Consider the following 14,157-nt stretch of genomic DNA (forward strand, 5'->3'; position numbering starts at 1 on the left):
ATATTTTTTTTCTATGACAGAACATTGAGGAAATACGAAAAAATAAATTATTTTACTCGTCTTGAAAATCTGGGAATCACCAATCACTGATACTGGATTTGACAGGAATCTTGGAATATTTATGAGAGAATTATAGTTTTTACTGAAACTTGTAAACATCTTGTGGGTGTCAACGTTTCAAGTTTAAGGGTTAAAAACTGATATTCAATGACGAATGGCAAAATGAAATAATTAATGTCTTCTTTATATTTTTTTAAATTTAAAAAGATAAAATAAAACCAAATTATAATTGTTAACATATATAATTGTTAACAGTAATAAATACAAATACAACCTCGGCTAGAGTAAAATCCTGACACATATAAGTATTGTGCAACATTCATATGATACCACAACAGTATTAATTTATGAGAGTAGTCAAAATAACTGTAGTGTTTTATTGGCAACTTTTTCCCATTATGGTTAATAAGAAGTGTGATATCCTTGTCTAAAACCATGATACAATAACACCCGCCGTATAAAACTTTGAATAGTTATATTATGCTGATTTCATAATCGTTTCTGAATCAATATATATTTGCACAGTTTGTCATAAAAATCTGAAACTTGAGGTTTTTGAGCTTAACATTTTTCAATTTCAAACTTTATAATTGAAGTACGGGTGTGGCCACTATATACATAATCCAGCGGTTGTGACCACTTACTGAAAGTTTTGTTAGTGGCAGAATTACAAATTTGTTCATTCAATGATCTCTAAACAAAAATAAATCACTGACGTCATCAACTGTACATTTGTGACATGATTATAAAATGAAAAGGAGTTTTAGTATTTAGTTTTTTATTACTAAACAGGTATCTTTATATTCATAATCTTTATATTTATCATAGGCATATAATATATTTATAACTAGCAGATAACCTAGCACAAGGGTCTAATAAAAAACTTGACAATCTGAAAACTTGTCCTACTGAAATCTTGAAGAATAATTATTATTCAACAAAAATCCAATGAAATGCTGTAATAACCCCGAAGACTTCTGCTACTGCAATTATTGACAACAGGGTTAACAACTAGATGAAAATCTATATTGGTGTGATTCACAGCATTCAATTTTCTTCCGATGAATCGGACGTTGGCCGTAAAAGGGTTAATGATAATTATTCATCAATTAGCATTTGAATAAATGCAATTTCTCACTAATTTCCAGCAGTAAATCTTGAAGAATTTGAAATAGGCCAATAACCATCCTCAGCAAATTAAGAATCTATATGCGAAATTCCAAGTTAATCAGTTCAGTAGTTCAGACGAGATGATGCGTCATTCGCGAATTTCCTATCCCTTAAGTGTATAAGCCAATTCTTTCCTTTATAGATAGATAAGTAGAAAGGTATAATCGTTACTGTATGATCGTTTTTATCATTTGTAAAATGCTAACTATTAGCAAAAATCACTGAAGTGTGAAGTCATCAACAGTACATTTACAAAATATGTATAAATACCCAGGGCTACATTTGTATTGATAATGTAGAAAGGATATTACTGTATACTCATTTTATTTTATAATTTGTATTTCATTTTATCAATTATATTTTGCAATTTTCGTGTTGACAGAAGAATAAACCCAGCCGAAAACCTGACCGTCTCGATCCTGGCGATGGGCGAGGGCTGGCACAACTACCACCACGTGTTCCCATGGGACTACAGGGCGGCCGAGCTGGGTCACTACCTGTTCAACTCGACCACCGTCATCATCGACCTCTTCGCCAAGATCGGCTGGGCCTACGACCTCAAGAGTCCTTCGCCCGAACTCGTGCAAAAGATCTCCAAAAAGTACGGCGACGGAACTGAACCTTACCTGGGACGATCACCTTCCCATCACGATCACCCCGAAGAGGTTCCACATCCTGATCACACTGTCGCCTCCAACTAGTTGACGGTGAACGGTTGTCACCAATCAGTTTTTCAACTAAACTGTCTACAATCAGTAATTCAACTTGTTGAATCGTTGACTTGTCTACATAGCAATCGATTTCGTGAACTTGTGGTCTCAATTTGGAACATTGTCAGTGATTTTATAAACGATGAGAAGACACTACCAACCCTCGAAATTGAAACTATTCACCATACTAAGCTTTGAAAGAGGCTATTGTCGATATATTCATGAAAAATGTTATGATAATTTAGGTCCTACCGTTTTTCTATTCGCGTAGGTAGGTAGATAGAATTTAGTACATGGAATTCCTAGAAGAAATTGAGTAATTTTTATTTATGAATTTAAAATTCATTGCACTATTCTGCCATTTTAGAATTTAGACACAAGGTTTCCTTATATTAAAAAATAAATATAATTCTAAACTATCAAAACGAAATACCTGTTAGATGTGGTGCAATAAATGATTTAATGGTTTCAAATTTCCCTAAAGTGATACCGCATTGGCGTATTGGAAAGACGATATTAAGTATTTTAATATTTATATTTCTGCAGCTATAATAAATCTGAAAGAATAAGTTCTAATTCTTGGAAGTGCTAATATGAAAAAGTCCTAGAATGTGATAAATTCTGTAATATAGAATCATCAAAAAGACCATCAACCTAGATGATGTAACTTTTTAGGTTTCATTTGCCTGGCTTATTGATCACTCTATAAAAGAATTACATGGAAAATCATTGTTTTCTTGTTCAAATGATTTGAAAGTTAGAAAAACTAATATTTACTTCAAATATGACAGCTAGTAGACGAAACATCAGTTGAGATCCTATTTCTGATCAACCAGCAACAGTAACAATATAAGCGATGAGAGTTTGTGCAAGTAGCTACTAGAAAATTTCAAATAGGAAACTCACGGTATAATTTGATGATTTGAAAAACAGCTAAGTTGACTGAGGCGTTGCAACCTTCTGTCTGCTGGCGCTGCCTGGTCGTGGGTCCGAATCCCGCCGGTAGGCAGGTTGTGTTGGCGGTTGTTTAATCACCTCATCATCATTTCATCCATTGTTCATAAGCGTAAAGCTTATGTGGGTATAATCCGAAATAAAAGACACATCGTCGATGAGCCAATTAGTCACTGGAAAACAGAAAAATAATTCTATTATGAATGAGCAGAACCACATTTGAAAGTACCGTATTGTAAATAATTTATTGAATAGACTTCACACACAAAAATATGAAATGCATTAATGGATGAAAGAATTCATTGAACAAGCAGATAAATACATAATTATAATATCCTGTCATTATTTTACTACAAGCAATTCTCGATATGTTCGCCTCTTCGATATAACTTATGGTTATCAAAAATTTCAATAACACAAAAATAGTCAGATAGATTAAATCCACCCGTTACGCCTAAGGCCAGTTCACCAGACGAAATACCAGTAGTTGTTGAATTATAACTCAGATTACCCAGAACGGTTACCTAGTTTAATTACCTATCTGTTAAAGCTCAATGCAAGAAATTAATATTTTAAGCTTAAAATAAGATACCTACATTACACAACATTTGTTATTGTAAGAAGGTCCATGCCAGTATAACAGCACTAAGAATGTAAATCAATATTTAGAAAAGAAGATTACATCAAGTTTCAATAAATTCTATGGTAAACTTCCACAAATATATTGTTCTTGGCGTACTAATGTTGGTACACTGTAATATATATTTATGATTAACTCTTTGATAATAATGAACTTAAACGTGACATGGTTTCAATAACATTTTAAAACTTCACTACCAACTGGTTAGAAATGAAGTACGATTCACTCGTATTTATTGATTAGATTTTTAATTGTTTTTACGGATCAAATCATTTAAATGTTTAATATCCATGCATTTTTTATGAAGAGTTCATACAGAAGGTTCTATTATTTATATGAATCTGTAGTAGAATGTAAGGGTCGCTTTTTGTGCCAAAATACTGCTGCTTTTCTGAGACATTTACAGGCTAAAATGTCTAAATTATCAAAATATTGATAATATTTCGTGATGTGATTATTTGAATTAGTGAATACGTTTATTATAGGATAAATTTATAGATATAGTTTGGTATTGTATTTAACAATTATAAGATTCCTATCATTATGATGTGCACATTATTTATAAACTGTAATTTATATACTAAATTCAAGTCACCGTAGAATTATGAATGATTATTTGAATAGAACTATTTTTATTAGAAAAATTATGATTTCATTGGATTTAATCTTATTATTTTGAAATCCCACAACCTATCTTCCTTCAAAATGTTTACATTTGACAAAAGCAAACCCTGAGCTCACCTATTGGCTTCATAGTTTAGAATTGGCCTCATCCTTTTAAATACAATAGGATGAAATTTGTTTCAATTTATTAATAAAAAATCTTTGGATGTGTATAATCTATCACTGAATCAGTTATGAGCTGATTATTGTACCTTGGCAAAATTAGTAAACAGGAATGTGAACTGCAAACTTCTGAGTGCTTTATTATGTGTCCTACTGTGAATAATAACTCAATTCTAGAACTTAATCCTGGTGAATTAAAAATTCTGTGATTAAGTGCACAGATAAAGTATATTTGGAAGAATATATTTTAATTCATGCCTTATTTCTTACATAAGTTTCAATAAATTGAAGAAAGTTTTTTTAAAGATTAGCAGCATCTTGTTATGCCATGATCAAATGCAGATGTCCAATGATCTCATTAAATAAGTTTAATTGAGAATTCCAAGCAAACCATATTTCTGCTCGCATACATCAATAAGGCACGTGCTACAAATGTGATAATACAATCACTTTCATAGTAGCTCAGCATCCATTGATAGAATGCACATGACCTGCGCTACCATCATCTTCAAATGGAGAAACTTCGTGATAATTACATTTCATATAAATCGGGATGATTATTCTTGCTCTGAATAGAAACCGTTAGTGGCCTTATCACAAGATAATATATTTCAATTCCAGCCATCACGTAAGAGAAACGTTTGATATGATAAGATTTTGAACTCAAATGGAGTGAAAAGTTAGTAATTAATTAGCTAGTATTGCAAAATTTGATGTAATTTTCAAGCTGTGATCCTACCAGTACACAGTTTTCTTCATATTCATCTTATTTTCACTAGTTTAAGCTATATTTAGTCATCCACATAGCATTAAATTTTTCCCAGTTTCAAATATTAATTATGACAAATTGAGGATCACATTGATTCATACAGATTTTGCATATTCATTTTCGTATTGAATTTGAGTTAGACCAAGGAGACATATTTGGTGATTATGAATGATAATACAAATTTTAATAATAGACCATGAATTTTCAAATTTGAAATTGGCAATTGATTTAATCATTCGTGCGTGAGCACAATGACACGCTGAAACTTTTAACAAAGGATTTCAAGTTCCACGAACACCTCAATGGATAAAAATGCAACAACAGACTGCAATTACGTACTATATGAACATGAATCCTGTTGGAGAAATCAAGCAGTCTTAATTGCAAGATTCAATTTTTCTACAATAACGAGTAGCCTTCAGATGCATTTTAATCGTTTCTTGATTTCAATTTTATTTTTCATCAATTCTTAACATTTAATTAGGTTTATTGTAGCATATTTGCAGTATTTTGCGATGCTTGAATACATTCACTTATTATAAATGAAGAATTAGTTTTTTATAAATTGAATAGTATTTTGCTCTTCTCAAAGATATTGCTCACCTTCAATCCATTAAACATATCAAGAAAGGTGGAATTAAATATTAAAATACGTCTCCCTAATCTATAAAAATTTATCATATCATACTCAACTTGACATACTGGAATTTGTACTGGACTTGAATATTTATGAGGGTGTATTTCTAATGTAGAAAATTTGAAATTTTATTACAACTGCCATCAATATAATTTCATCTCCTTTATAAGATGCGACAAAAGTATGTAACCCAAGTCTACGTGTGTTGGGAAATCAACAGCTTCATGAAATATGATATTCAGGTTGGCCTTCAAAATTCATCTCTGTAGTTTATAGACGATCGATCTAGTAAGTGTCAATATATTAATTTTTATAAAATAATAATACTTCGATACTGACAAAAAGTATAACTTTGTATTAGAGAAATGTCTAATGTAGGCTAACAGCAAGGGTATCTTCAAACGAAATATTTCTTACTTCAGTACAACTGATTATCAAACTAATTGATGGAGAATCCTTAAATATTATCATAATAATAATGAAGGAGTGAAGCAAAGCTAGACGTTAGTCTAACCGTGAAGAAATAGTTTCATACATTAAAAACCGCGCATATAGGCTGATGAGTGAATGTCATATAATGTTATGATATAATAATTGAAAAATATATCCATACAGAAACTAGTAGCCATAACAGGAATGAAAAAAAATAGATGAACTATAGAATAAATTATGAGATAAGCAAGTGCAGTAACCTATGTATGCAAAGTTTCGTTAGACATTTCTAATTCTACGTTCTAGGTGACTTCTCAAACCTCTACGGTCTGAAGAGCGGACTACGCAAAACGAGGAGTAAGGAAAGGTAGCTATTTCTTTCCTAATTTGTAATGAGCCAACAGATACAAGAATCAGTATATTATGTCAAGCCCAATGAAGAATAGTTCTTACAATTCACTCTAAACGTAGGGACTGAGTCTTACTATAGTTTGTGTAAAATAAGTTGAGACTTGGCCCTCCATCCAACGAAATAACAAGGTTGCCAATTCGTGTAAAATTGCAACTTTCTCAAATTTCCAATTCAACGTCAGAATTGGATGTAGAATATTATCCCCGATATCCTACTAGTGCTAGAGAAGTTTCAGGATTAAAGGATAAAAAGGAAATTATACCTTTATGATGAAACTGTAAACATCGCGAAAATTTGTTTTTCTTCTGAATATCACTTCTCTCAGAATCATGGAGCGTCGTAATGCATAATAATTTTATATCAAATTAACGGGGAGAATGTGTCCTTTCTAATGCCTGGATAATTTTTATCCGACATATAGTTATTTTTTAATTAATGATTATGTTCGTCAATGTCGAGTCATTTCAATCAGAAAACATGACATTTTCGACATGCTGGAAACTTTTTTTGTTTCAAAATATAAATGGGTGGTGAAAGCGAGAAAGTTTCTCAGAAATAATTGGAATTATTTTTCGAATTGTCAAACGTACTCGGAAGAACATATTTTGGCCTCTCAGGAGTTTCAAAGTCAAGGATCATTTGTATCTGTAGAATTTTTTCTTGTTAAGGAGACATATTTGGGGAAACCCGTTGTCTCCATTGTGAATAAATAAAAAAATGAACTATTGATTGCGTGCGATAACGCATGCAATTAATAACCAAAATAACATAGTATTGGCTCTCGAACTTTTTCTGCTTTGAACATGGGCTGTCCTGTTGCCAGTATGTCTTGAAGGAGATTAGCTTTTGATGTTAGCATTTTTGATACATCAACCCCTACAGCTATTAGCCGTTTTCACACCGATATCTCGCAGACATGACATACAGACAGGATTTACTCTGATGGACAGTATAAGAGGAGGCTGCGGTTTATAACTGTCCGAGGTCTACTGTTCACAGAACTACTAGTTTATAAGTAGACTTGAGATGCGCGTGAACACTAGCGTCAGGTGATCAATTTTCATAACGGCAAGGAAAGTTGTGTGAGTGCGTCACACCAGATTTTTTCAATCGCTCTGTATTGTGTTTTTGATGATCCCAGCCATTGATAGCATATAGTGGCATATGTTCTTCCGAGTACGTTTGACAATTCGAAAAATAATTTCAATTATTCTGAGAAACTTTCTCGCTTTCACCACCCACTTATCTTTTGAAACAAAAAAGTTTCTAGCATGTCGAAAATTTCATATTTTCAGCTCGAAACGTCTCGACATTGACGAACATGATCATTGATTAAAAATAACTATAGGTCGGATAAAAATTATCCAGACATTAGAAAGGACACATTTCCCCGTTAATTTGATATGGAATTATTATGCATTACGACGCCCCATGATTCTGAGAGAAGTGATATTCACAAGAAAAACAAATTTTCGCGATGTTTACAATTTTATCATAAAGTAAAATTTCCTTTTAATCCTTCAACCCTGAAACTTTCTAGCACTAGTAGATGATCCCTATGATTCCTGCCCAAATGTTATTGAAAACCGTTGTGGACGTTAACGATAGCTGTTCTTGTAAAGTGTGCCTCGTCAGTAAATAAAACGGTTCTTAAAAGTTTGGGTTAACAAGTTTTTCTAAAAACCATTGGCAAATACTAGCACGGGGAATACAGTCTCGTGGCAATAGAGTATGAACTTTCTGGAGGTGGTATGGATGTAATTGTTGCTCTTTTAGTATCCTCAATAATAGATTGATTGACATTAAACTGCACTGACAATTCTCTCGTGCTCTTCTGTCATAAACAGTCATAGCAGATCGGGGTCTGCCTGAATAAATGTGCTCTTTGGATATCAAAGAAACTTTTTCAGACAGACGTTGATGAATAGTGACAAAAAACCTTGAACTTGGACATACTCGGTTAGGAAAGTTCTCTTGAACTTGGACAAACGTCTTGCTTCAGTACTATTACAGTGTCCCATTCTATACATTTAATGCATGTCAGCTAATTCGGAGAATGAATAATGTCTAAAATCACCTGCCATTCTTTAAAAAGTGAACACTTAACACAAGAGCAAAGTGAAATGGTTACAATAACTGTTCAATGAATTAAACAAAGACACAGCGCGGTTACAGTAGGCCTAACTTACAGTTTGTTGTTTTGTTCAATTTCTGAAAAAAAATTTCAGCTGATGATTTCTTTTAAATATTTTCTTATTTAAAACAAAATAAATCAGCTGTTTGGAACAGCTATTATTTAAATCCATGTTTTTTTGCAATCAGCTACAACCTATATATATATATATATATATTCCACAGGGTTCAATACTGGGTCCACTGCTGTTTCTTATATATATGAACGACCTCCCTGCTAATGTTCATTCAGCCAAGTCTGTCTTTTTGCTGACGATGCAAATTTCCTGGTAACGGCTAAAATATAGAAGAACTATATGCTCGACCGAGAGGCAGTTGTCACTGCCTACCATGATACTTCGAGCCTCTACTGTCCTATGGAATACTTCTTTGGGGGGGCTCAGGAAACTCTCTGCCGTCTTTAGGCACAAAAGAGAATAATTCGAATTATATTTAGAAAGCCACCGAGGTCCATCTGCCGTTCTCTCTTCCGATCAGCAGCAATAATGACTGTCCCTGCTCTTTATATATTTATGTACTATCTTTGCCTTCAAATACAAGACAATTGGACAACAGGGTCAAATATCCATAGTCATAACACAAGATCCAGAGGTGCGTTAGAATTGAGCCACACAGAACGACCTTTTACAAATCTAGCTCACAGCATATGGCTAAGAAGTATTTAATTCGTTGCCGAACCACTTGAAAGGCTCAACACTGACAGTTTTCAGGACAAGACTGAAATCTGGTTGATAGCCCAGTGACCCTATAGTTGGCAATCCCTAATAAACTGATTAGAGAAAAACAAAATAAGACTGAAAAAATGTATTACGAATCTATCGTGTTACTTTCGAGTGCAATGTTGATCTTCCAGATTTTATTGTTTCTATATAAGTATGAGTTGTAACTGACATATTATTTAAAAGTTTTCAAATTATATTTTCACAATTTTAAAAATTATCTAGTCTTACTTTGTAAATGAATGTTAAATTTGAATGTATGTGACTATTGTCTTGCTTACCATTGTTTAGCCATTACAAGTAAAAATTGAATTATGGTTAATTAAAAACTAAAATGCCACTTAATTCTATGATCTGCAACTTTTCAGAATTGGAGACTTTGATTCCACTGTTTTTTTGGTTCATCCACTTTTTGTACAATTCCATCTGTGATATTAACTATTTTTTCAATGATTTAGACTATATTATATAAATATTGTAGTAACATTTGTAATGTATTTATGATGTGATGTTTGTGGACTTGTGTTAATATGTATTATATACGATTCATAACATGAAAATAAAATTGAATTGAATGAATAAAAAAGCGAAAGTCAGTTATAAAAAGCGAAATGGCACTGACTGACTGACTCACTCACTCGCAGTACTAAAAATCTACCCGACCAAAAACGTTCAAATTTGGTAGCTATGTTCAGTTGGCCCTTTAGAGGCGCACTAAGAATCTTTTGGCAATATTTTAACTCTAAGGGTGGTTTTTAAGGGTTAAAGTTCGTCTTTTATCATGTTAATATTCTTCTTATTCCAATATCTTAAAATTATAATTGAATGTCCATACCATAATTATGTTAATATAGAACTATAATCTAGAGAGAGTACCTCTTCGAAACAGTTGTTCTGGTAACTAAATTAAAAATTTTCAGGTTGGTATTAATAAGTCGAGTTGACTATGTTAGGTTGGCACCACGTTGAAGATTGAGATGCATTTATCCAGGACCTCCTAATAAAAATTTATCCAGTACCTCCTAAATAGGTATTTAGGAGGTCCTGATTTATCGCGGAAAATTGATTGGGTACTGCTACTTCAATCAGAGCTATTCCTGGGAATATTATATTACTAGCGTCAGGCACGCTTCGCTCGCCATATCCGTTTAGACAGACGTTTAGTCTGGACCCCCGACTGGATCGTCCTAACATATGATAAAAATATTACATAACATTTCAAATTTGGTAGGTGTGTTCAGTTGGCCCTTTAGAGGCGCAATAACGGATTTGGAAAAATTTCCAAAGATACAACCAAAATCTGCGTTTTCTCAGCTTTATCGAGAACAAATAAACAGAAAATGTTCAAATTTACTACAGAAGCTCAGCTGGGTGCATAATGTTGTGTTAGAAGGGAATTGAAATAACGCCAAAGATACGCCCAAAATTACCGTTTTCTCAGCTTTTCTGCGTTTCCTCACCTTTTCCAATAATTGATGGAAATATATTTTTTAAAAAATCAGTACACAGGTTTAGCTGAGGTGGAAGAATTTTGTTCGCCAAAGATACGCCGAAATAGTAACAGGTGTTTTTTCGAGATCAAATTGACAATAATCGTTCAAATTCGGTACAGAGGTTCCGCTGAGGTCTACATGCAGGCGAGCGAAGCGAGCCCGCTGATCGCATTTTGGACAATACCAGTCGGGGGTCCAGAATTCGGTACAGAGGTTCCGCTGAGGTCTACATGCAGGCGCGCAAAGCGAGCCCGCTGATCTCATTTTTGGACGATTCAGTCGGGGGTCCAGGCTAGACGGTATGGCGAGCAAAGCGAGCCTGACGGCTAGTGAGTTATTATAGTTCTCTCCTCATAAACAGCAACATTTTGTGGTGTAATGTACTACATAAGAATACATTTTATTCAACTTTTATTTAAATTTAGTTTACACGCTTACATAATTCTTTTCAGAATTAAATTCTCTACAATTTTTATTGCGAAAAATTATTGTTTACTGGCATTAAATAAAGTTATTGGGCATCAAACTTCTACGTTTGACGATTCAGTCGGGGGTCCAGGGGCGGAGCCCCTGGCTAGACGGGTATGGCGAGCAAAGCGAGCCTGACGGCTAGTGAGTTATTATAGTTCTCTCCTCATAAACAGCACATTTTTGTGGTGTAATGTACTACATAAGAATACTTTTATTAAACTATTATTTAAATTTAGTTACACAGCTTACATCATTCTTTTCAGAATTAAATTCTCTACAATTTTTATTGCGAAAAATTATTTGTTTACTGGTCATTAAAGAAAGTATTGGGCATCAAACGTAGAAGTCTGTGTTTTTGTACTTGATTTGCTAGTATTGCAAAATGTGATGTAATTTTCAAGCTATGATCCTACCAGTACACAGTTTTCTTCATATTCATCTCATTTTCACTGGTTTAAGCTATCATTCAGTCATCCACATAGCATCAACTTTTTCCCAGTTTCAAATATTAATTATGACAAATTAAGGATCACATTGATTCATACAGATTTTGCATATTCATTTCGTATTGAATTTGCGTTAGACTAAGGAGACGAACATATTTGGTGATTATTAATGATAATACAAATTTTAATAATAGACCATGAATTTTCAAATTTAAAATTGGCAATTGATTTAATCATTCGAGCGTGATCACAATGACACACTGAAACTTTTAACAAAGGATTTCAAGTTCCACGAACACCTCAATGGATAAAAATGCAACAACAGACTGCAATTTACTATATGAACATGTATCCTGTTGGAGAAATCAAGCAGTCTTAATTGGAAGATTAAATTTTTCTACAATAACGAGTGGCCTTCAGATGCATTTTAATCGTTTCTTAATTTCAATTTTATTTTTCATCAATTCTTCTGAATTAGGTTTATTGTAGCATATTTGCAGTATTTTGCGATGCTTGAATACATTCACTTATTATAAATGAAGAATTCGTTTTTTATAAATTGAATATTATTTTGCTCTTCTCAAAGATATTGCTCACCTTCAATCCATTAAACATATCAAGAAAGGTGGAATATTAAAATACGTCTCCCTAATCTATAAACATTTATCATATCATACTCAACTTGACATACTGGAATTTGTACTGGACTTGAATATTTATGAGGGTGTATTTCTAATGTAGAAAATTTGAAATTTTATAATAACTGCCATCAATATAATCTCATCTCTTTTATATGATGCGACAAAAGTATGTAACCCAAGTCTACGTGTGTTGGAAAATCAACAGCTTCATGAAATATGATATTCAGGTTGGCCTTCAAAATTCATCTCTGTAGTTCATAGACGATGCATCTAGTAAGTGTCAATATATCAATTTTTAGAAAATAATTATCGATACTGACAAAAAGTATGACTTTGTATTAGAGAAATGTCTAATGTAGGCTAACAGCAAGGGTATCTTCAAACGAAATATTTCTTACTTCAGTACAACTGATTATCAAACTAATTGATGAAGAATCCTTAAATATTATCATAATAATAATGAAGGAGTGAAGCAAAGCTAGACGTTAGTCTAACCGTAAAGAAATAGTTTCATACATTAAAAACCGCGCATATAGGCTGATGAGTGAATGTCATATAATGTTATGATATAATAATTGAAAAATATATCCATACAGAAACTAGTAGCCATAACAGGAATGAAAAAAATAGATGAACTATAGAATAAATTATGAGATAAGCAAGTGCAGTAACCTATGTATGCAAAGTTTCGTTAGACATTTCTAATTCTACGTTCTAGGTGACTTCTCAAACCTCTACGGTCTGAAGAGCGGACTAAGCAAAACGAGGAGTAAGGAAAGGTAGCTATTTCTTTCCTAATTTGTAATGAGCCATCAGATACAAGAATCAGTATATTATGTCAAGCCCAATGAAGAACAGTTCTTACAATACACTCTAAACCTAGGGACTGAGACTTACTATAGTTTGTGTAAAATAAGTTGAGACTTGGCCCTCCATCCAACGAAATTACAAAGTTGCCAATTCGTGTAAAATTGCAACTTTCTCAAATTTCCAATTCAACGTCAGAATTGGATGTAGAATATTATCCCCGATATCCTACTAGTGCTAGAGAAGTTTCAGGATTAAAGGATAAAAAGGAAATTATACCTTTATGATGAAACTGTAAACATCGCGAAAATTTGTTTTTCTTCTGAATATCACTTCTCTCAGAATCATGGAGCGTCGTAATGCATAATAATTTTATATCAAATTAACGGGGAGAATGTGTCCTTTCTAATGCCTGGATAATTTTTATCCGACCTATAGTTATTTTTTAATTAATGATTATGTTCGTCAATGTCGAGTCATTTCAATCAGAAAACATGAAATTTTCGACATGCTGGAAACTTTTTTGTTTCAAAAGATAAATGGGTGGTGAAAGCGAGAAAGTTTCTCAGAAATAATTGGAATTATTTTTCGAATTGTCAAACGTACTCGGAAGAACATATTTTGGCCTCTCAGGAGTTTCAAAGTCAAGGATCATTTGTATCTGTAGAATTTTTATTGTTAAGGAGACATATTTGGGGAAACCCGTTGTCTCCATTGTGAATAAATAAAAAAATGAACTATTGATTGCGTGCGATAACGCATGCAATTAATAACTAAAATAACATAGTATTGGCTCTCGAACTTTTTCTGCTTTGAA

At 32.9% G+C, this 14,157-nt stretch overlaps 2 protein-coding genes across 7 annotated transcripts in view; one reads left to right on the forward strand and one right to left on the reverse strand.

The window, feature by feature from the left end:
- Nucleotides 1-4,194, forward strand: part of LOC111045580 (acyl-CoA Delta(11) desaturase) — a 57,403-nt gene extending 53,209 nt beyond the window's left edge. For all 3 annotated transcript variants that reach the window (XM_039442707.1, XM_022331017.2, XM_022331018.2), the window contains one exon: nucleotides 1,613-4,194. In XM_039442707.1, the coding sequence (XP_039298641.1) occupies nucleotides 1,613-1,931 (319 nt within the window). In that variant the 3' untranslated portion in view covers nucleotides 1,932-4,194. The remainder of the gene's footprint in view (nucleotides 1-1,612) is intronic.
- Nucleotides 1-14,157, reverse strand: part of LOC111045582 — a 71,413-nt gene that overhangs the window by 44,659 nt on the left and 12,597 nt on the right. For 2 of the 4 annotated variants that reach the window (XR_005573241.1, XR_005573239.1), the window contains one exon: nucleotides 2,847-3,067. The gene's annotated coding sequence lies outside the window, so the exon portion shown is untranslated. Of the gene's footprint in view, nucleotides 1-2,846; nucleotides 3,068-14,157 lie in introns of those variants that run through there. The other 2 variants (XM_039442746.1, XM_039442739.1) reach the window with 1 other exon arrangement.

Source organism: Nilaparvata lugens, chromosome 1, assembly GCF_014356525.2.
Source record: "Nilaparvata lugens isolate BPH chromosome 1, ASM1435652v1, whole genome shotgun sequence".
Taxonomy (NCBI): domain Eukaryota; kingdom Metazoa; phylum Arthropoda; class Insecta; order Hemiptera; family Delphacidae; genus Nilaparvata; species Nilaparvata lugens.